This window comes from Larus michahellis, chromosome 8 (assembly GCF_964199755.1).
Source record: "Larus michahellis chromosome 8, bLarMic1.1, whole genome shotgun sequence".
Lineage (NCBI taxonomy): Eukaryota > Metazoa > Chordata > Aves > Charadriiformes > Laridae > Larus > Larus michahellis.
Genome location: NC_133903.1, coordinates 3,672,245 through 3,696,346, shown reverse-complemented (window position 1 = coordinate 3,696,346; position 24,102 = coordinate 3,672,245). Strand labels below are relative to the sequence as shown.

Here is a 24,102-nt window from a genome sequence, read left to right as displayed (position 1 = left end):
CATTATTTCTCTTCTACTGTGAACAAGCATCTAATCCACAGAGCTGTCATGGTCCCATGTTAGAAAGACCTGTCTCTTCCAACCTACATGCTGTGGAGAGAAGTGGGATTATCAGGTCTCCGCACACAACAGCCCTGCCAATTTCTCCTTTCCCCTCAGTGACAGTAATTTGATTTGTCTTTCTTTAGACCCAAGAATTCCATCTTTACATAATTAAAACTAACTTCCTGGTGTATTAGTTACCAAAAGTTATTTTTAGAGCTCGGGAGACGTACATGCTTCCAGCATTTGCAGCGACGCTGTAGCCAGTGCTTGCATTTGGTTTCAGCCAAGGTTAAGTGTCACACGTTCCTTCTGTACCCCAGTCCCCGCTGATCAAAGGGACAGAGGTCACTGACAGCCATGCCAGAGAAAGCAAAAGCTTTGCATGCTATTTCTCGGTGCAGAAATTACCTCTTTCATAAGCTGTGGAGAGCAGTCTCCTGTGAGGAAAGGAGTGTGGGAGAGCAGTAACAGAAGCGGGGTTTCTCAGCGTAGGCCGGGCTGCGGCTACAGTTTCCTTAGAACTTTGCATTTGGGATAGATACGAATCAAGCGTTATCCCTTCTATTGGAAATATAAAATATCTGCTTTTGCTTGTTCTGTTTCTTGAATGCTGTGATTAAAAAAAAAAAACCAAACCAAAACAACAAACTGAAAAAAAAAAAAGGGAGGGAAAGAAAATTCCCTGTGTTGTTTTTCACTAGAACACATTGCAGCCAGAGGAGCACGCCCCACAGAATGACCCGAAAACCAGCCCTCGCCTATCCAGAGCAAGCTTTCTCTTGGGCCAAATATTACAGGTAATAAAGTTCAAATCCTCGATGCAACATCTGCAATAGTGGATCCGCACAGCAGATATTCTCAGGCTCTCCTAATTTCCTCGGCAACCCCACCTCAGGTGTAGAGGTTGTATTGGGATTTCTTCCTATCAAAAAGAGATTTAATATATGCAAAAGACGAATGGGTTGTGTTTTCTAACCGCTCTTGTGATGCGGGGTGTGTATTTTTAAGTGCCTGCCTTCCGTCACTAATGTATCTTGATGGGTCAGCCATGTCTGCCTGAATGTGTTTTGCTTAAGGACAAATCCATTGGGCTCGTCCCAATCCCCAAATCTCTGTTGGGTGAGGTCCCATCGGAAAATGGTCCTTTAATTGTGGGCCAGTGACTCTGAGCCTGAGAGAGACTCTGTGGGTGAAAGGTAAAAACATCTGGTGGAGGACGATGGTTGTGGAGGTTAGCAAACGTACAGGAGGAGGAATGGATAGAGGAATAGCTGGGTGGATGGGGAATGAAAGCATGAAGCCTATTTCTCAATGTAAAAATGTGCCATTTGGGAGGTTTTAAGTCTCTCCGGTACAGCAAAGAAGAGGCGGAGTTTTGGGTATAACCTGTAATACATTTGTGCAAACAGTCAGGGTGTTACTCTGCTGTGGACACATCGGTGCTTGCACTGGTGATAGCAGGGAGCTCTGCGAAGAGAAAGAACATGCCGCTTAAGAGCAGAGAACAAAATAAGAAATCCCAAAGGGGATTAACAAAGGCTCTGAATCAGATCTATGATATTTAAAGAGCCTTAGAATTCAGTCAACGGATCCATGGAGCCTTGTCTTTGACAGACATAGGTAATTCAGATCTCAGAGATAACAAGTGTGGGATGATGAATACATGGGAGCATAAAGAATGTAAGAAATGAGGGCCAAATCTCTCTGTTCACCTTTTCAGTTTGTCAGTAGGTCTGAAAACAAATATAAGCGTATGAATAGCAATGAGCGCGTCCGTATCGTCACTGGTTGGCCCTCTGGTCTGGCACGGACCTCATCTGAAGCAAAGAAGCTGTCGCCTGATAAACTGGAAGGTATGGTTATAAAATAGTAATAGCTTTTACACACGCGGCACTGATACAAAGGCCACCTACATAACAGCATGGGCGTGAAAAAATGTCACCGGTCTTTCCTATTACTAGCTTCTGGGGCCCACTCTGTGCAAAAATTCAACAACGTTTGTAACCAAACACTGATTTTGCTAAAAGCGCTTGGAGCATTAAGCCTTCATGAGCAAGTTTAGGACACTGAAACTTCCTGTTCGCTTGGCAGCTCTTCCTAAGAGCTTTCTTGCTCTTTGTCCAAAAAACATTTAACTCAAAGTAAGTCAAGTTAATAAGCAGAAAGATTCTCCACGCAAGTGCCCTCTTAAAGTATGAAATAACGTCTTGAAAGCAAAAGGCACTTGAATTATTTATTGTTAGGTTGGACATCATACTACTAGATATATGTAAAGAGAAAGAAGGACCGTCATGACTAACCACGTCATTTCTGGTTCGTGTGTTTCTCCTTTTTCTCCAAATACTGGTGGAGAGGAAACCAGAAGATAAACGTCTTGTTCTTTACTCAGATTTGGATTCCGAAAATGAAATCAATAAGAGGTTCAGTCTGATCCCATATAGCTTGGTGAGACCGATCCACTGCGAGCGCAGGCGCCCCGTGCTTTTCACTCCCACCATGCTTGCCAAGGCCTTGGTACAGAAGCTTCTCAACTCTGGAGGTGCCCTGGAATTCAACATATGCAAGCCAGGTAATGAGATAAACGAGGACCATGGCTTTAAACCCTTGGTGTTGGAAATATGAACGTATATATGCACGCACACGCAGGGGCGTGCACATGCGATAGTTGCTTGAGGTACTTCGAGTCACATCAGTGTGATGAGTCGCTATAAATCCTGCTTTTTGAGAATATCTGAGATATTTGAATGTTTTTGAGACAGCCAGTGCACATGGTTATGAGATTCTGTGTCTATGAATATTATCCATGCGTGGTTGCTAGGATGCCCCTCAGAGACTGAAATGCTGCGAGTGCTCTTTCTGTTTGCATACTGTTTGCATACTGCATATCTAGGCAATGTGAAATTTTGATTAATTTGTTTCTAGTATTTGCTATTATGAGGAATATCTTCCCTAGAGCGACTTTAGGTTTCTATCTCGTCCAAGGCTGTGAAGATTGTGCATTTGATCTACTCGAAAGACTGATTTTCTTCCATGCTAAGTATTTACTATTAAAGCAATATGCAGTGCTGTGACTGCTGTAGGGCAGGATTGTATACAACACAGCATTAAACACAGCTGACGTTTCATTTTTACACTAATATTGAATACCCACCGCATAGTACGCAGTCTTACAGTTACCCAGACAGAGAAACTGAAAAGTTAAGTATTATAATAAATATCCCCTGTCTTGCAACATAAAACAAAAGCTTTGATGTAGAGCTGCAATTCACAAGGGGGCCAGTATCACACATTGCAACCTAAGCCAAATTTTTTGAAACTTTAAACACAAATGTTGGAACACTAAATCCTTCTTTTTAGGAGCCTGTGCTGAAGAGACCTTCTTTTTTTTTTTTTTTTTTAGCGCTTCTCAGCATCATCCACCACATTAGGTGCTGGAATTGTATTTACTGTTTTAATTTAATGTCTTCATAGTGTTGTAGTAATTGCCCAAGGACTCATTGGTGCGGGATATAGCTGAGATGCTCAGCTGTGATCAGATTAGGCTTTAATTGAATTCAACGGAAGAAATGAGGCAGCTGTTAAGACAATTCATTGCTCGTCTTCTTTCCCTGAGCCATCCGTACACCCCATGTGAAATACTGTTGGGGAGTTTTCTAGGGGTTATGTTGCTGTAATCTTGATTTTTGTCCTCATCCACACCTCCTTCCAGATATTGTAACAAAGGAAGAGTTCTTAAGGAAGCAGAGAACGGAGACAATCATCTTCAGCAGAGAAAAGAATCCGAACACGTATGAATGCATTGTACCTGCCAATATTGAGGCTGTCACTGCCAAGGTGCTTAGAGTGCTTGGTATCCCCTCGATAGGCTGCTCTCAGTCTGTCTGCGATGTATCTTTCTTCTTGAATAAGAGACCGACCAAGTTACAATTGCACGTTCTCTCTCTTGCCCACCTTCAATCTCAGATTTATATGTATTCTCCCAAATGGCTTTTATTTATGCTCTTGCTTTTCCTTTTCTTTTTCATCCTCAGCCATATCCTTTTATATTCTCACTCATTCCCTGTGATGACCCGCACTGATGCGGGAAAATATCCTTTCATTTTCTATACTCCATCCCCTATTCAGTTCCTTTTTATATCATAAGTATATATGAATGTGCAAGAGAGTCGGAGATACAAGGACCTAGACAAAAGAAAGGGTAGCCTGGAACAGAGACACAGGGGTGTACAGTACAAAGATAACGTCAAAGACAGAGATTTTATATCAAGTAGAGCAGATTTGATGCACAGCAGGGAAAAAAAGAGAATTAAAGTGATGGTTTTTTCTCTCACAAGTAGTCGCAGTACTACTGGAAGAGCAAGTACGTGTGTTTGTGTATGTATGTAAACCTGGTATTTTATCATACTCTTCATCTTTAGATCAATCCATTTCTGTCTTAAACCTTTTCAGAAAGCTATTAAGCTCAGCTGTTATTTCACTGACTAGTTGTAAACCAGGAGGAGGAGTTTGGACTTCAAATGTATATTTGATTAAAAGGTTTTAAATTGGTAAAAATGGTAAATATAGAGCTTTTCAGCTGACCTCAGAAGGTATGGATACCTTTGTCTCCAGATTGCACATCAGTGAATGTTCCTTTGTGACGCTCTTATGACTTTGTTTTTAGAACAAGCATTGTCTCCTGGAAGCTGGAATAAGCTGCACAAAGGATTTAATCAAAGCCAAGATATATCCTATTGTTCTCTTTATCAGAGTCTCGGAGAAAAACATCAAGAGGTTCAGGTAACATATCAAACCCTTTGCATATTTGATATTCCATCCTATTCAGTGGATCATTCTCAAGTCCAATAACGTTCTCAGTGAAAGAAATAAAGAACCTCTTCTCTCTTCATCTGGTGCCTCTATGTGCACTGTTTCCTCCCATGACTCCTCCCTGAAATCTTACAACTGGAGAAAGCAGGAATTCCCCAAATCTGGCACACTCTCACTGTCACTGATAGCAGTGAGCATTGTGGGAAGACGGGACTGAAGAGTATGTGGTTTTCTCCATGCTCAGCACTCCCGCAGCGTTTTTAAGGTAGTTCTAACTGGAAGAGGAAAGGCTGCGAACGCTTGCGCTCTCCCTGCATTCAGTCCTCTTAAATTGTTTCCCCATAGCAAATATGGGGGCAGCATGGAGGGAAGCGGAGGATAGACCTGGAGTAGCTGTATCTCCACTGCTTTTGTTGCTTGGATATAGTCAGTAGAAAATAAATTCTTGATGGGACAGCTGGGACTACAGGATTAACTTAAAATGTAAGACATTTAGTTTTGGTCTGCTCATTTGATACAGGAAACTATTGCCAAAGCCGGAGACTGAAGATGAGTTTTTACGTATGTGCCGTCTGAAGCAGAAAGAACTGGAAGCACTGCCATGTCTTTATGCCTCAGTGGAGGCAGACGCATGGAGCAGTATCGAAGATCTTATTCGAACAATAAAAGACCGGATCGGAGAAGAGCAGCGTAAAACCATCTGGATAGATGAAGATCAGCTATAAAAAAGAATAAGTAAAATGGAGCTCTTTGGTGACAAAAGGACATACCCAGGTGGAGCAGGGGCTCGCAGAATTCTCTGACTAGGTGCCCGGTGCTCACCCCTGTTTCACCCAGGCTGGCTGGGGACTTCCTGCTGGCAAAATGCATGTATGGAATGGAACCGGAGCCGTGTTGAACGGCCAATGTCTCGGATGCTGGGGATCGAGGATGTGGGTCAGACCTCAGCCACCACCGCAACTTCTGACCCACCGGCATCTCTGAAGGGACAGCAGCTGTTCAACATGTGAGAAGCACAAAGATCTTGAGAGGGAGCTCGGGGTAATTTATTATGTTGAAAATATGGATCTCATTTGGTTCATTGAAAACTTCTCCTGAGACCAGATAAGTGGAATCTAAGAGAAATAAAGCATGGGGATTGGGCTAAAGGATATGGAATTGAGATGTGCCCCCCGTACACCCTGAGGTGGCATTCTGAACACACCCAATTGAGGAAGCTGAAGGCTGGTTGATAGCAACAGCAACACTACTGGTGATGGCCGTAGCAGCTCTCTAACCCTGTTTTTCCATAACCATTTTAATCAGAAGAGAAGAAAATAGCTTTTATTCCTGGCATTAATTAAAATGACTCTTTTCCCTTCTTTTTTAAACCTCAGTTTTATTTAACAGTTTTGCAGGTTTCCTTTGTAGTCCTGGTACTCACGGCAAAATAGACTCCACTGTCCCAGTGGCACATCAGATCTTTCCCGATCTGCCAGTGTTTCATTTAATTTATCCCTGCCTCTGCATTGTATTCATTTGTACATCTCTCAATTTTTAACATTTTTTACTCCTGGAAATTATCATGGTGCCTTCTCCAGACAACAGATTTCTCTGTTTCTCTGCTGAAATCTGTATTTCTCTACAACACCATCGCCTGCCAACATGCCTGCTCTCAACAGGAGGGACTGTTCTGAGAAGAAGAAAAGAAGAATTTCATAAGCCAGTAATCACTGCAAGCCACTCAGTCCTTGACCTCTCTGCCATGATTGGCAGCAAGGAGACCAGCAGGCATCACGCTGGGCTGTGGCCAAGTAGGGTAATATTTTCACAAGTGTGTACAAGACTTAGAAGACCACATCCCGTTTTCAAAAGCACTTAACTCCTCGGAGAGTTTAAGTTCCACTGGTAATGAGCGTGACTTAGACTCCTAAATCTCTTCAGCCTTTTGAATTTTTTCCACTATACGTTAGGCATGGTATTGAGACTGCCAAATGGATTCAATAAAACTGACCAGACAATTATGACTTGCACAACTGCTGATCTGAAATGTAATAAAAATTGACCTACAGATGACGAGTTGTACATCTCATTATCCTTAGATCCTTCATTCCTCGCCATATCCCTGCCTTTTAAGATGCATTTAATAACAAATTTACCTTTGCTTCTGTGTTCATCCCATCTTGGTGCAGCAGCTGGCAATAAAAAGACAACCAGAGTCCAAGCAAAACATCTGGCCTGGTTGCCCTCCCTGGATTAAATGCTACGTTGTCTTTACAACGAGCTGCTGACGCTGTGGGTATCTCTCAAGTAGGTTGGGTCACTTCATGTTGGCTTGTGTGATTGTGCTTTTCTGCTCTTCTCTTTTATGCACATCATTTTTTAACTAATTGTATCTTCTAGAAGTCATTTATGTCACTTGCCATCTAACTTTCTGCTGCTGTGTTTCTCAAATTATTAATGTTTGAAAGACTGTTCATAGCCAGCGTTTCTCAGAGAATAGCTCCTTACCTGCCCAATGCCATCTGTTTGGACTCTGCAAGCAGGGGGATGCTACTATTTTGCCGTCTCTTTACGAAGTACAGGCTGCATACACAATCCACAACTCCCTCCAGGGCAAAGAATAACAACCAACTGGAGTATATATAGAACAAATTGGATGATTCTTCAGAGACCCTCTGTAGCTCAACCAGAAATAAGAAAGTATCAGTTGGAAAAGCTGAGCCTTTCAGGAGCATTTTGCATTCATTCCTAATGTCCCGATAATGCAGCCTTGTGTGACAGCTGCCTGCGGTTCGTTACTGCCCCTCTTGTGGTGGCTTTGAGTCCTCAGCTGAGCAATGGGAGGGACCGTAAGAACATTTCTCAGCTGCTTCAGCAAAAAGTTCAGCCAGTCGGACCCCTTCAGGAGCAACCAGCTGGCTGCTGCACAGAACCCACGGGATGTCCACGTCCCACTGGCTGTGCCGCGGGGACCGGTAACAGCTGGTGGAATGGCTAGAACAGACGGCTGGTGGGGCAGAGGGGGTGAAGTATCTCAAACTGTCATGGTTGTTTCTGCAGTGATCTTCTCTCACCACAGCTTTATTTCTGAGCCCTCTGTACAGAGACAACAGTTGTGGATGTGATTTATCTCACTTAACTTCAGACATAGGAAAGGTATATGCCAAAGTCTAAAGGAGGTTCCTTTTACAATGGATGGAGATACACCTCCACAGAGCTATTTGTCTAACTTACTGTAGATGGCTATCTAAGGATGAGATTAATTGCCCTCCGAACTGTCTGGGGTTTTTTTCATGGACTATAGAAAGAAACTAGAGAATTAGCCTGGCCTCTAGCATTTAGCCTTTTGCTCCGTAATTTAGGACAGCCAAACCACCTTATGGGAAAAGTGGAACAAGGGATTGAGGCAGAGAACAAGCAGAGATCTAATTATTTCTGTGAAACGAGAGAGGAGTGAATGTATGGAGCAGACTTTTCTTCTTGGTATCCGAGTGCATCTCCTGTGAATTCCCAGCTGTGCCGACAGTAGAAGGCATCGTGGTTGTCTGCTCACGTGATGCAAAGCAACCAGACTCTGCCCAGCGAAGTTCCCTGGCAGAGCTGCGTGCTGCAGCCTGCAGAACCCTCACCTCTGCGACTCGGTGGAGAAGGACTGAGAACCATATGCCCCCGTGACTTCTGGATGTGAACTCAAAGAGCGAATCTATAGCTGGAGCACGTTCCCAGAACTGCAACAGAGCAAAAGGCGCCGCTATCACTTACCCTGGCTGAGAAGGGGCTTCTGATCTAGACCCACATGCTGTCCATCTAAACTGGAAGAAAATAACCTCTGCATCTTTTCAAAGACGTTCAAATCTACAGGCTTGAAAAGAGGCCACGAATTTCCCTAAATGTCAGAGTGTTGGAATCAGTGTGGGTTCCAAGTCCTGAACTGGCAGATTTGAAGCGCAGCCTTGGAACTTGGGCTGTAGATCGTCGCAGTGTTTGCCATTCTGCTGAGTCTCCCTTGCTTTATTGCTTTGAGTGACCGGCCGCCTCCCTCCTCACACACGCGCGTCACGTGTACCAGCCTGGGCTCCTCGTCACGTATACAAATGCCCACCTAGGCACAGCTCCAGGAGTCAGGGCGTGGGTGAGAAACTGGAAGCAATGATTTAGAAAACAAAATGGAAATTGGAAATGTTGTAAACGCTTGTTGCAAACAGTCTCACAACTGAATCCGAAGCAGGCCCTCAGCTCGATCTCATCAAAGGTAGAGATGGGAGTTTCATGGTGGAGTATTCTTTGGGTGGGTTTGCGTTGTTAGGCAGCACTTGGTGTAAGATTAGTGATTAATAACTGGACTCGCAGGTACCACTGAAATTCAGATAAGTTCTCTAACTCATGGTCCCCAAAGCAGGACACTAACTCTAGTCTATAAAGATGACAAACTCAAGCTGGAGACCCGAGTTTGAACTGGCTGCCGTGCTTGGACGCCAGAGGTCTGACCAAGCTGCGTGGCAGAGACGTGTCTGGATCTACGGTAAGCAACATTTACATCAGTCCATTTAAAATCAAATCACTCAAGGGTTTTAATTGAAGTCTGGGAACATTTCTCAGCAATTTGTATTTTAAGTTAAAAAAGGAGTTAACAGGAAGTCCAGGCCATTGCCCTATATTTGGTATGCTACCTTTTTTGTAAAAAGGTGTAAAGCATAGAATAATAACCGCCTTTCAAAATCTATTATTGGAAAACTACTTCTTCTTTCCTTTAAGAGCTCACAAGAGCTTGTTGAAAAGTTTTCGGATGTAGATTGTTCTTTGGGAAATGTCATTGAGAAATTGGCCACTAGAAAATGCAGTTGGAAAATTTGTCAATGGAATATTGTCCTGTTAGAAAATGTGTTTTCATCCAAATCAATTGGCTATGGAAATGTTTCCATTCTAACATTTCATTTTTTAAAAGTTTGAAGTATTTCAACAGTACTGAAGCAGTCCTTTTCAATATTTCATGTACCTTCAGTCTTTTACCTAAAAACATTTTCTGTTTTTAATTTTTTTATTTTTATAGTCGAAATATTTTTGAAAGTCTGCATTTAAACATTTGATTTGATTGAAGCGCTTGTAGAAAACTTTGCATTTGATGTTTATAGACTGCAAAAACCATGGAAGTAACGGCTTATAGCCATCAGATGTGGTATAACGTCTCTGATCACAAAAAAAAAATTAAACTGAATCTGGCTTTGCATTTTGTTTAACTCTGCTGCTAAAATGATGTACTATATAAGTCAGTATCATGCAGTTCAGCACGTTGGGGAATTGTTGCAGGTAAAAATTTCATGCAAACTTTATTACAGAGAATTTGATATTCCTTTGAATGAGGATTCTGGCTGGAGGCAAAGCTGTCAATCGGTCTGTCTGCAGCACAGACAGCTCTGCCAGCGCAATTTGCCAGGGAGTAGGAACACACACAAAGCAGACTTTTGCCGATGAACTTTAAGTGGAGATAGTTGCCAAAGCTGGAAAAGTGCCTGTAAACCTGTTAGAGGTTTCTGTATTCTTTTATGCCAAGCTATTTTCATGGTCTAGGGTTCCAAAGCTCCGCAGGGAGGATGAAGTCAGGGAGACACCATTGCGGCGGAGCCGCTGCGGCGCTGGGGGGTTCGGGCCGTGGGAGTCCCGGAGCTGCCGCGGGGTCACAGCACTGCACAGGGCTGAGGTGCTCCAGCAGCAGGGATCATGCCGTCCCCTGGAGACTGGAACAGCACGGCACAGTCAGGGGTTTGGGACTTCTGGGAGAGCAACGTTCTAGGATTTGCAATTATTTGAATTGAGTATGAGGAGTCACTCAGCATTAATCAGCTTATACTGTGAAGCCGATCAAATGGGTTCCCCTTTGGTGCAGTTACTGCCTCCCCTGCTCTCGTCCAGTTCTGAAAAATCACGTAGCATAGCACTATTTTGTGCTATATACCTTTAAAAGGTACACAAGAATTCAATGAAGAGATTGTGATTCCTCTCTTACAAGTTACTTCGTTTTCCCCATTTCTCCTGCTTGCCCAGTTTCCAGAGTTCTTGTTTGCTCTCCACTCCATGTGCTCCGGGGTTGGTATCCCTGAGATCCTTTGTCAGAGCGCTACTCTGTGCGGTGGTCTAATGCACCAAAAGGTCAAGGGAAGTGTGTAAATTGAAACTGTAACTCCAGAAGAACCTTGTGCTTTACCAGACCTGTCCGTAGAAAAAGGAGGCTCTCCCATGGATCAACACAATGTGCCTTTTGACTTTGGAGCCCAAATCCCAGTGTGATTTTTGGTTCAAGCACAGTGAATATGGTTCTTTCGCTCTGGCAGCTTGGATGGCAGTAGCGCCATTGCCCGGGACACCCCTCCTGGCACAGCGGGAGTTACACTGGCACCGCCGTGTGGGAGTCCTGGAGGAGCTGGGGTAACCGTTCTGTCTGACACCTGCCTGAACAGAAAACCTAATTCAGCCAACGCAGTGCTGAAAGGCCCTGACAGGAAATTTCCTCCCGTGTCTTTCACGTACTGCAGAATCCTGCCGCGCTCCCAGAAATCACACCTGGTATTTCTGCAAAACCGTCTCTAGCCCTCAGGGATCAGCCTGGACCCAAAGACTGAAGAATCTGTGCCGTTCTCACGGACTTTCCCCCGACCCTTTCTAGTGGGAATCTTGATCTCTGAGCCTGCAAAAGCAAACAGAAGGCCTCCCATCCCTGTGGTCCTCATCTGTGGAACTAATGCTTTTTATCAAGCCGGCGCTGTGAACACCTTTGTGCAGGCAGAGCTGGTGGACAGAGAGCTGCCGTGGCTCGTCCGGGCGGGTGGAGGAGATGCTCTGGCTGCCCTCGGTCTGCGCTGCTCCAGTCTCAAGGCCCTGAACCTGAGTGTAACGCAAGTCTGGCGGCTGCATCAAGGGTTTGAGTGGTGGCTGCCTTAAGCAGTGAGATTTCTAGTTAGATTTGAGAACCCTACCCGTCAGCCAAGTTAGAACAACAGGAAGCTCATCCACCCTCCCTCCCCCGCCTCCTTTTTTCTGTTCCTCTGCTGCAGAAACTTTCTGATGTTCAGATCAGAGGCTCTCTGGGGTTAAATGCACCATTAGTCACTGGAAAAAAAAGGGGGAAAAAAGACCCTTTAAAAGCAGATGGTGGATGATAGAGAACCTGTTTGAGAGTAAATATCTACAACAGCATGTTTGCTTCATCAGATATTAGCATCAAAAGCTGTCTGACAATTTAGCAACAAACAGCAATATTGATTTTCTTCCAAACTGCAGATGCAGAAAGACAAAGATGGAGAGATGGCTCTTTCATAGGATCCTATTCATGCCTGGGCAAATAAAAGACAGGGCTGCCAGACAGTAACGTACCTGCAACCCCCAGCCCCGTCAGCGTGGTGAGAGCAGGGTGGAGACTTCAGCTCCAGCCTCCCCAGGAGTGTTACCACCCCAGGGACGAGAACTGGGACTGGGGCCAGGACCAGGCTGTTCCCACCAGGGAGAATGGGAGGCAGTGTAAAGTGATGGAGCTGGGATGGAGCGTGGAAGAGCCCTGGAAGCCCAGCTTGCCTCCCGTGCTGTTTTCAGAGGCGGTGTGAACGAATTGCTGCAAAGCGGTCTGAACACTAATAGCTACCACTCCACCTGTCCCTCCCTCAGATACAGCAGCCATCCTGACTTTCCAGGGCACTGGCAAAATGCCCATTTTGCCACCTTGGCAATCTGGAAAAATTCTACCTGAGAACTAAGATGCGACTGTTTCCTCCTTTATTCTCTGTCCCATCAGCTTCTTTTTCACAAGTTGGTAGAAAAGCCTTCTTGTGGTTAGCAGTCAGATCTCAGAACCATTTCTTGATGACAAGTGTTGGGTATAGCCAGTCCTTTGGAGAACATTTTTCTTTTTCTGATTTAAATTCACTGCAACGAGTGGTCTCACATCAATTATGTACACTTCTCCTTGTCTCTCTGTCTGAAATGTCAGTGAATCTGATAATTTTTGCTCACAGAAGTATTGGGGAACTAGCAAGGATCTCTGGCACAGCCTGCAGTGATTGCATCTACCAAGGCATTAGCGAAACAGCAAGGAAAGAGAAACAGGCACTGAAACTTGCTGAAGCTTAATCCCCTGCTCAAAAACTACTATTCAGAGAGTAACTCCTAACGTAGTGCTTAAGAAGGCACCAGGACACATCAGGACAGTGCTCAGGAAGGGCTACACAAGGCAACCTCTAGCCATGGTCATGGGGACATCCGGAACGTTCAGGAAAAAAACAAATGTGATAAGAAATAAAGGATAACTCATAATTAAGCTGATTTATTCCTGGCATAAATGGACACAGTTCCATTACCTTTCAGTTCTGGCTAAATATGCACCAGAAGGAGCGAAGCTGGATATCGACTCTGACCTAGTCGGAGTTCTTTATAGTAACATTACCGTATTGTTAAAATCCTGTTTTAAGAGACAATTTTTGGTTGTTGCCTTCATTTTTGCGTCCCAGAGAAAGCCAGTGGGGTAAACTTCTTTTAAATGAATGTGAAAAATTGATGCTCGGTTCTAAGTGCGTGTTTATGAATATAACATCAAATCCAGTAGCTTACGACAGCTCCTCTCCCACTCCGCTCTGCCCTCCGAGCGCTGCCTGCCCTGTGGATGTAGTAGTGGTCTTTCTCCGACCAGCCTCCTGGAACAGCCACGCAGTCGTCCAAAGACAACCTTTGTCAACGCTGGCCAGATTTAGCTTTGTCATTGTAGCACATCTGCAGCATTTACTTCACCATATCCTGGTGCCGAGCTGATTTGCTCATTATCAGATTGCTGTTTATTAATCAAAGCGGTAACAATGGGACGGAGAAGCTGGGATACAGCACAGACAGTGCTTCATTTGTTCCAATTGATTTTCCTATCACATTTTATTACTACTATTTACTTTGTATGCCTCGGGAAGATTGAACTGCACTGTGCAGTAGGGGTACCTATTTGAATTTCTCTTCTTTTTAGCTCTTGCTACTTCTATTATGATAGTCAGAACAGTACCTTCTTCCAGCAACTAAGCCATGACCTTCTCCGCTATAAAACAGCGTATGGAGATTTTGTGATAATTAGACTCCACCATTGTGTGAAGTCCTGGAGGTGGAGTCCTAGGGAAACCCACGAGAATCATAGATACTGAGCACATCTGAAAATAACATCTCCAGGATGACATCTTACAAATTCTCAGCGCTGCCCAGAACCATTGCTGTAGCTAAAGCAGGCAGAAGGTGCAGGGAAAGGGCATCCAGGACAGGCACATGCATGTGCTTAGGCTCGGACCATCGGGTGGCTCCAGGATGAGGTTTTGTTTTGCACTAAATGATGTTTTTTCCTGCTTCTTCCTAGCTCGTTTCTAATGTCTTAGGTCACTGTTCACAAGCCGGATCTTGCAAACTTCAGTCAGCACATCTAAAACATGGGGGGAGACCAGATGATTACTGTCAGGAGGTACGTGGTGGTTTATGGAAGTTGACGCATGGGTCAACAAAAAGACAAAGGACGGCACGTGCTGTAAGATTGCATTAATTGTCTCCTTCCCATAAACAAGGCTCACTGAGAACCAAAAAAAACTGCCTGAAAAGACTCTCAAAATATGTGGTGAAGGTCCTATTTTCAGCACAGCGAGGATTTCACTCTAGAGATTTAGAAGTGTTTGAACTATATTTATTCTGAAATTGCCCCATTCAATGAGTACAACAGGAAACCCATGGTTTGGCTGCAACCGTAGGTGTGAGATGCAGTTGCGTGGGGAGGTGCTGAGAGTATATTTTTTTTAAAAAGCTTTGTTTTCTACATTAATTTCATAATTAGCCTAATTCAGGAGTGAGGAGGCAGCTAGCAGGAGGTAGCGTGTGTCATTAATAAAGTTCAAAACAGAAACCACAACAGTCAGCTGAGCCGAAAGTTTCCATGGGCTCTTCACTGTTACTGGAAATGTGGGAGTCCCTCACGCAGGAATTTCTTTCTTATCACGTGTTTTATCTTGCTGAGATGCTGTTTTGTAATTTAAGCAGAAAGTGTGAATGTGTGTGCGTGTCCGAACACGCATCTGTGAGCACACGTGCACCGCACAACAGAATGAGTCTATAGAGACATGTGCAACGCTGTCCTCTTTGGGAACAAGCCACATGACAACAGGTAGAATTACTCCTTTTATTATTTTTTTTTACTAGCAGAACTGCTTTTTTTGTTCTACTAGCAGAAGCTTTTGGTTTTTAGAGCCGAGTTGTGGTGCCCTGGCCCCTCTCTGAAGTACATCCGTACACTTGTCAGTTGTCCGACGGTGGCTGAGTGGTATGACTTGGAGCTTGTCTGATGGTTCCCCATCCTCCTCCAGCTGATGACCTTGAGCTGCACCAAATAATTATTTTCTCGCTGGGTTTTTTCAACAGCAGTAGGGGTAATTGAATGATTGTAAAATAGGCCACTAGGCCACTGAGGGTTAAGTGAAAACTAAAATAATGCCATCTACAGGAACATTTTTTGGTCACACTTAAGGTCACCATCAGATAAAGGGTTAGGAAATATCTGCCTGAGACTTTAACATCACAAATGGGTTTCTGCGAGCACAGCTTGTGAGTGATGGGAGCGGGGAGGAAGAAGGGAGGAGAATATACAGGTGCTGGCTTTAACCTGGACTAAGTTCAGACGCCTGGATAGGATTCTCTTGAGCGGTATTGATCCGAGGGGAAGCATTAAGTATCTTTGTTAATCTGGCAGTGTTTCGTTCATGCTCTATTGTTATTGTTACTAGAACCTGTGATTTACTGTGTCCAGCCTGGATCAAATTCAGCAGTTGTATTTCTTAAGGTTATTTTTTTCACCCCATCTTACTGAAGTGCATTTATGGCAGCAGCAGTTTTACAGCTTTTTAACAGAATGATGTCTCCCTCCAGTGGTGACGTGACACAGCTTGGCTTCCCAAAATCCATTAGGCCATGGGAGTGTGAGTAAATGAGTGTGCATGACAATACACTTTTATGTGAAAGAATTTTGTGACAGACAGGAGAATAACCCTTCAGTATTAGCCACGTATTTTGTAATGTTTCTCCCAGTAGAACTACCCCGTCTCTTTGAAAATCCTCTCTTGAATAGCAAATCTCGTTTTAATACTATTCATTTTAACAAAATAGTTTAATATATGCAAATAGTACTGAATTCCCACTCAATTTGCATGTTTTACTATTCGAGTAGTAATACTTTCTAGCTGCCGGTTCCCGAGGTGTACAATAAAATGCTGGGGTGGGTCCCATCCCCCTGTGGCATGAGGTAATACAGCGCTTTAGACATTTTGTAGAAAAAAGATCTCTGTGGATTAAGCTGTTTTCAGTTCAGAAGAGACATGTTCAAGCCCTGGTCACCTTGTAACAGAAAGCCATATGATACGAGTGCACTGGGGTGAAGAGATATTGATTTACCTTCTGTAAAATAAATGTAAAGCCAAAAGCCTAAGCGTTTTTCAGCACCTCTCCAGTACTCGCCCGATTCGTGTGACCCTTCCTGCACGCCCCGAGTCTCAGACCTTCCACCACACGTCCCATGCCTCTCTGATCACCCCTGAATTGCAGATTCATGGTATGAGTTGCCAAACTTGTGTGGCCTGTGTTGTGAGCTGCAGGTGCTCCTTTATTCATCCATTTGGAGTTCCTTACTCAAGTTCTCTATTTTTCCCATCTCTCTTCTCACATTTCCGTCTCTGAGATGAACTTCATAAACCACTTCTCTTAGCCTCCCTATGCCTCGCTGCAGTCCCAGTAGAAACAGTGCAATATTAAAAAGCATATTAAAATAGCAGAGTGATACCTCAACATGGGAAACAGCAAGGAACGTGATTTTATTTGAAACAGTATTTAGTGTTAATTATGCTCTTCCTTCCGATAGTGAATAACCACGCAGTGCTGAAATTGGAAGACTTGCTCAGAAAGGGTTCCATGTGATGATTTGGCTATAATGCCAGTGGTGCCTGGAGTAACCATCCTGCTGATTTCAGGCCATAACAACGGGCTGTGACGGTTTGAAAATCAGCTAAAGAGTTCCCCTTCTTCTGAGTATCTTAAATGGGTTGGAGAAAATATATTTGAGCTTTTTCTTTCTGAGCTCTTTCATCATCAGAACCGTGATATAGAGTAGCTTTCTTCAGTGCTCACTGTATCACAACCGCTTGCTAAAATAAGAATTTATTTTTGAAGATAAAATGTTATCTTGTCTCTTCCAGGAGGATGCATTCTCCTTCCGTTTATTTTGGGTTTCTGGTTGTACTTTTGCCCTGTCACCCACAAATATTCATTTTGTGTTTCTTCCTCCTTCTCTTCTAGCCAAGGTTATAAATTAAAATTCAATTTCATTAAAATTGTAAGTAATCATTCTCTGGCTCTCATTAGTAATGATTCGGTGCAGGGGGATCCCGGCTGCTCCCACAACTGTAATTCAATTGGACTCACCAGCTCTTGTTCACAAATCGCTTGAGCTGCACTTTCTTCACAAATTTATGGCATCAGCAGCGTCCAGAGGTTGAATTACAGCTGCAGGTTTGATCAGGGACTGCATTATTCTGCATCTAATCCCTGCGTTCTGACAGCAGCGGGGGGGGAGCACTGTTGTTTTACAGGAACTGTGCATTGTTCTTCTGCTTTATGTCAGGGGCTGAATTGCCTTTGGAGTCAGGGAACTGTCAGCCCAAAGCTACAAGCAAAGAACAAGCTCAGAATGACATGGTGTATAAATAACAAACATGGAGACAGTCAAAACAGCACTCCTTCTCCTGCACTCTCCTAAATTACTGCAACGGTGATTGACCACAGACTGTGCTCTTGCATCATCGGATGCTCTCTGAATATATTGATGCTCTCTGAATATATTGAAGCTCTCTGAATATATTGTTGAAATGTGACTCCCAGCTTTTACCCAAAATGAGGAATGTTGATATTCACCGGTGGCAGAAAGTCACTTAAACATTGATTAACTATTTCAGCCAGAAGCCAGAGTCATGCATTCATTCACGCACAAGCTTTTCCACTCGAGCGGTGATCTGCAACCTATGGCATTCTTGGCAAAAAGGGGACGTCAGCAGATCTGGAATGGCACGCAGCCGGACTTGAGCCATTTTCCACAGAGGGAACATGTCACCCATCAGCCGGCAGCCGGGACTTTGCCTCCTGCAAGGCAAGATGACCCCAAACCCACTGGTACCCAGGGTTTAAACCCAGTGCAAAGCAGAAGCCTTCGCCCCTCCTAGAAACACAGTGCTGACACCCAGCTGACTGAAGCAGGGACTCGGCTCTTAGTTTGGAATTGATCTTCATTAGGACGAGAGACGTTCACGCCCCAGACACATTTAACCTCCGCTTGGAACAGGGGGCAAAAAGAAATGCTGCATTGCCTCTGAAAGTTTCTCCCGCTTTAATGTGTCCGTGTGCACGTGCTCCAGCAACACAGCGCAGATCCCGTATCGCTGTCTACTGCTCACTTCATTGAGCTTTACTGGTAGATCATTAATGGAAATCACTGAATATGGGGCAACAAGGTGGCTTCACCACCGTTCCGCTTCTTGTGGCTTCTGCTAATTTTCTTGTGTAGTTTTGCTTGTTTTAATAGCAAAATCTGTCATATCCTAGTTTAGCACAAATCCAGGGAGGCAAATTACAAGAGATGCGGAGCAATTCCTGTTCACTTTAATGAGGGTTGTGCTTTTTAACAACTACGTTGAGAGGAAACCTAAGATCCTTTTATTTCTTTACGCAGCCTTGCCTTTTTTATACACGTTGTTGTTGGAGAGACTCTGACAGGAGACGGGGCACGGGAAACGTCTGCTTTCATATGACAACTCGGAGCAACAGCATTTGGCTCCTGGATCGCAGCTTTTGGCGGAGCTGTCGAGTCACCCGTTGTGTGCAGTCCCTTGTGGCTGCCGGCTCCCCCGCGCAGCATCCTCCGTCACTGTTTCCCAGGTGTGTTCCAACATGTTTTTCAGTCTATTTTACCTCCTTCATTTGCTCATTTTTTATTCCTTTGCAAACTGAATTATATTTTTTTTCCATTCCTAATTAACTCCCTGCCACCCCGCTTGTGGTAAAACCTGATTTATTTCTCCTTCTCTGCACTGAGAGGACAGGATACTTAATCTCCTCTGGGTGGACGCTGAAACGCCGTCTGAATAAAATGCTGATCACTCATCTGGTTAGTTCCTGCCAGCTCTTCTCTGCATTCCTCCGCCTGGGTTTTGCTTCATTTGCTATCGTTTCTTTGAATGACAGAGTCCCTTCCTTCTCCGTTTTTGGAGACTAATAATCCCTAAATCAGCTACTCGTCACATTTAGGTGTGCACGTGAGTGTTTATCCTTTCATGTTATCTGTAAGACCATGAATATTCACAGGTTAAAAAGGATTGCTTGGAAAAATACTTTGAAAGGTTATTAAGACAATGGCTACGATTTATTGCGCTTGCTGTTCTTTTGGGGCAATTTTTTTGTTGACAAGGACCCACTTTTTGTATTAATGTTTAGAGGAATAAAGAAGACTTGGGATCCCCCCCATTCGGGGAGCAATGAATAATCATGTTGTAGAAACAAGCAAACAGAGCAGCCCAATGAATTTGCATTTTGAAAGCCTCTGTGTTTGATACCCATCTGCAAAGCAAAGAATGAATATCAGATGTATGTGGATGCATGCAGACGTGTTTGCAGTGGCAAGCTCTCTCAGATGGCAAACACTCACTCTAAGTGCCAGTGTTTTTGCACATCTTGAGAAATATTTGTGTAAGAATGGAAAGAGGAAAGATCGCCCATCTGCAATGTGTAGTGGAAAACGACGCGGGCAGAATGCACAACATGTGCTAAGTGAAGGGAGCCAGGTGAAGGAGGTGAGGAATCAGGATTTTTCTTCTTCATGCCGAAGCCTTGAGAGACCCATTTAGTGCCATCTCTAATAGCGGGCTTTTCAGAGGCGCATCCATTCTGCCTCTCCTTTGAAACTAACCTGGGCCCAGAAACTTCACGATGAATTCAGCCAGAGGGCTGGGAAGCCTGGCCTGCCAGCGCCTTAATGGGCTCAGGCAAATGCTGTGGACTCTCTGCCATGTATTCATCCCAAAGTGTAGGTGTTAAGAAATATGAGGCTGGTAAGTGGGTGACAGGCATCTGCGAGCGTCACCTCAGCAATTCAGGTTAGCAGAGAGCCTTGGAGTAGGATTGTAAAAATTGCATCATTTGTAACCTTTTCAGCACCAGACTTTTTAAAAAAAAAAGCCTGTAACCAACAGCTTTCCTTTGGACATGAAGAGAATTACTAAACAGAACATCTGTTTTCCCTTTAGATGCGGAACTGCAATAGCAAGCCATGCATAAATTTTATTAAGGCTTGCTAATTTCCTACGAGTTTGGGGAGCTACATGTTACCCGTGGAGATATTTGGCTCTGCATCACCAGATGAAAAGTCATTTTAAAAACAATGCAGAAAAAATGGACATAGCTTGACAGCAAATACGCTAGGTCTCAGGGACCTCCATTTTCTTTGGCTTTGTTTTTGCACTTTATAGATTTGTGCCCTTTTTTCTCCCCCTCTTAATGTCACTCATCTTGTTTTCTGCTGACTCTTTACGACATAGATGACTAAAGGAAATACACGCCTGAATTGGCAAAACTACTTATTACTGAGTCTTTTGTACTCCAAATCAGAGTCAAACACTTTCAGGACTTATGTCTGCTTTTAAGTTGTTTCTGAGATGCCAGAGTACTTGTATAAGCCAAGGAGACATGCTGGAGCCAGCACGTGCCTGTTCTGTCCCTTTCTGCTCTAGGAATGCATCTCCAGATTGAGACGTATTCTCCTATTTTGGACAGACGTATTCTTGTCCAAAAGCAAGGGCTGTTGGACATCGCCCCGCTCAGATCCCACAGGCCCGGTTTCTGTGTCCTCTGAGGAAAGCCCTTTGAGCAGAACCCCACTTTCTGATCTCTCCGCACCCTCAGACCAAGGTGCATCCTCCCTGCGTACAGTCACGGGAACTTCACGCTAAGAACTCAGAGTCTGCGGGACACGTGGCAGGACGTGCCTGGCATTACACAGATCATGCCTTATTGGATGAAATAAGTAGAAAAGTCACAGGCTGGGTTAAAAAATATGCTTGTCTTCTCTCAATAATTAATTGTTTAGGGATTAATATGAGGGTTTGTGTTTTGAAAGTAAACTAATCCACTTGTTGGCTGGTGTGTAATGAAGGAGAACAGGCTACTGTCAAGCAATCTGAAAATAGTGAAAATTAACTACGTGAAGTGTCACGACTCACATATTTTATGTATATGAGTAATGTATCCTCTGTGGGACAGAAGATGAAAATATCACATGGAAAAGAAAAAAGGGTGTCTACAAATTTAATAAAAGAAGCTGGCATATTTTGCTTTGGCATAATTTGGCATTTTTACTGCTTAGTGGCAGCTGGGCTGGGTCACTGCAAAAAAATCCACGTTTGTGAATTCACGAACAGTATGAACCAAATGTCTGCAGCCTCTGTACTCACAGCGCTAGCAAAAGGGAAAAAGAAAAGTAATTAACAATCAGAATACACTGAAATCAAACAATTATAATTCGACAGCACTGTTTGGTTGTCCATTTCTCTTCCAGTCTTAGTATTGCAAGGCTGCTCGGGGTTCTCTTGTTCTTTGTCTGGACCTAATTTTTAACATCTTGATGTTGATAGTTGGAAGCTCAATGAGTTTAGGTAAATCTGAATCAAAAAAATGGATGCGTATCCCAAACAACTGTATACCAAAGCAATGTCAAAAGGGACAAGGCCAATACCGAGATACAAATTCACTAGTAAGTGGATTTTTTCTTGAGACATGCCTCACTACTTCAGTTTTCTTTGGCTTCACGGGAGTTAAGATTGCAATCACTTCAAAGAATTGGGATCTCTGAGAAAGAGCATATTGCAATAGGAGTCATAAAGTCCTGCAGAAAGCATCCAGCAAAGGTCTCAACACCTATAGCAAAAAAAATAATACATTAGTACTGGAAGTTTCCCATATACTTAATGATGTTACTAGAAAATAGTTGATCTGTTTGAACTGTTCTTGTTGCTTTCCTCCACAGGAGAACATTGTTCACTGTGTCTCCCTCCACTTTTCATTCTGCCATGGGGAGTGTGCAGAGAGAAGGTCATTGAACAAGCCATATAAAACCTCGGAGAATGCAATAAGCAGAATATGGCTCTTTTAACATGACAAAGCTACCAGCTTAGTAAGGGCTTCAAGTGCATATGTACTGCAGCACCTCCTCAGGCAAAGAGAGTCACAGTCTCAACAACGGAGAAGAAGCAAAAGGAGTTTAGATCATAAATCTTCCTCAGATCTACCAGCTTTGCTATCTGAATGCACAACAAGCAATTCAAGGGCCCCAACATCTTTAAATAAGTCAGACGAAGCCAGGAGTGCTTCTGCCCTGTGGTAACAACAGTTCGATATTTTGACTCAGTTTGCTCATCTAGCACAGTGGTCAGGAAGGAGAAGGTGGATGATTTATCAACTCAGGTGATTCCATTAGTGCATACTTCTTTCTTGCTGTTGTCTTGAGATTGCCAGGTTCTTGCCTAAACTCTGAAGTTTACATTACATTAGCACTAGCTCTGATATTGCTGCGTGGCGGTGGGCATATCCCCCTTGTTGTTTATTTGCTTCCCCGTTTCACTGAACAAAACGTTCTTCCTGGCAGTGACAGTGTCTGGCAGCGCTCAGGAAAACAACAGCCGTGTCCCAGGTACGGGCAAACTTCTAGGGTCCATTAGCTGCGTTCTCAGCTGAAGTGTGGTGGCACCTCCTTCGCGCTCTGCCTCCTCCACCGATAGTGATAATACTCTTTCGGAGGAGAGAACACCGGCTTTAAGCTACGGGGTCATAGTGGACTGGATGAAGAATGGGCCATCATCCAGGTGGGGACTTGTGAAGACTTTGGGATTAGTCAACTACGAGCTTCAAGACACTGAAATGATAGCTCTGCATCCTTCCAAGGGCTAAATCCATACATCCTCTCCATGCCTGACTCAGGTAGAAACAAGGGGGGCTTGCAATAGATAGAAAGAACCAAGGTCAGGCATCTCAGCCCTCCCCATTTCACAGACTTTGTGCCAGCATTCATCAGTGAGGCCGTGTCCTCCTCTGGCCTTTCTGTGAGCAGAAAATTTAGACTTACTGAGTGGAGCTCTCTATCAGTGCTTTTTCCACAACTACTTCTTCATTTAACGGAGCTGCCCAGATGTCACTCCCATCTGCAATAAGGTCTTCGTGTACAAGCAGTCCACTAGCTTCTCCAACTGCCATACAGCTTTTCAGCTTTAATGTTCTGCTGTCTTTTCTTACGGCCAGGGCCTTAGAAGTTCATGCTCCAGCCTTTCCCCCATGAGCTCCCTGTCTTTCTGCTCATAGTTCAGCTGCTTTGCAGCCAACAGGGGAAATGAAAATAATGTGGCCCTTGTTGTCTCTCTCTTTCTACCCTCCAGTCCTCTATTTTCTTCCATCTTTCAGGCTCCTTCTCCCTCTCTCTATATCTATGGGAGATGAAGGAAGGAGAAATAGAAGCAGCTGTACAAGCATTTCTTCATCTCAGCAGAAAGGGAACAGGAGTTATGGGAAGAAGCTGAGATGGGGAAAACAGTAGAAATAAAAAAATGGTAAAGCTGGAAAACTGAGAAGGTAAAAGAAGGAATAGAAAAATGAAATCATTAACATTATTTTCTTTTATATCAATATAAGTTGTTTTAATTTCAGTCTAAGCCCAAAGAAGGGAGATGAACTGGAAATCTTGAAGCATGGAACTGGGCCGATAATAAGGAAACAGAGAAAGGGAAGGCATTCAGACTGAGTATGAGCATCTCTTTTAAAGCTTTTACTGGGGTGCCTACACCTATTCCTTATGCTCATAACGAAACATCTGCAGAAACATCAATAGGGATCATCACGTGCATTTGTGAGGCTCTGCCCAGTCCCTCAGCAGAGCAACAGAAGGCGTACTGCTGCAGATCTGCCGTAGTATAGTAAACAAAATTCTGTTTTGTTCTGTTTTTAGAACAGCTTCTGAATGATTAGATGAGGAACAACAGTGCTGCGGGGGAGAGAGGGAGGGGTGGACCTTTTCCTTTTGACAATTAGATGTGAGCTGTTGAAAGCTGCTTTCATGGATGAATGCATAGAGAACTAAGGACGTCTGGCGACTGATTTGTTTGATTAGTTTATTGTATACCATAATTTCAT

At 43.9% G+C, this 24,102-nt stretch overlaps 1 protein-coding gene across 6 annotated transcripts in view; it reads left to right on the top strand.

The window, feature by feature from the left end:
- Positions 1-22,636, top strand: part of CARD11 (caspase recruitment domain family member 11) — a 63,549-nt gene extending 40,913 nt beyond the window's left edge. For 3 of the 6 annotated variants that reach the window (XR_012588769.1, XR_012588765.1, XR_012588768.1), the window contains exons 19-25: positions 747-842; positions 1,766-1,898; positions 2,435-2,614; positions 3,755-3,879; positions 4,709-4,824; positions 5,375-9,358; positions 18,605-20,907. Coding sequence is in view for 1 of the 6 variants with exons in the window: in XM_074598118.1 (XP_074454219.1) it covers positions 747-842; positions 1,766-1,898; positions 2,435-2,614; positions 3,755-3,879; positions 4,709-4,824; positions 5,375-5,579 (855 nt within the window). In the remaining 5 variants the exon portion in view is untranslated. Of the gene's footprint in view, positions 1-746; positions 843-1,765; positions 1,899-2,434; positions 2,615-3,754; positions 3,880-4,708; positions 4,825-5,374; positions 9,709-18,604; positions 20,908-21,949 lie in introns of those variants that run through there. The other 3 variants (XR_012588766.1, XR_012588767.1, XM_074598118.1) reach the window with 3 other exon arrangements.
- Positions 22,637-24,102: the final 1,466 nt, after the last annotated feature.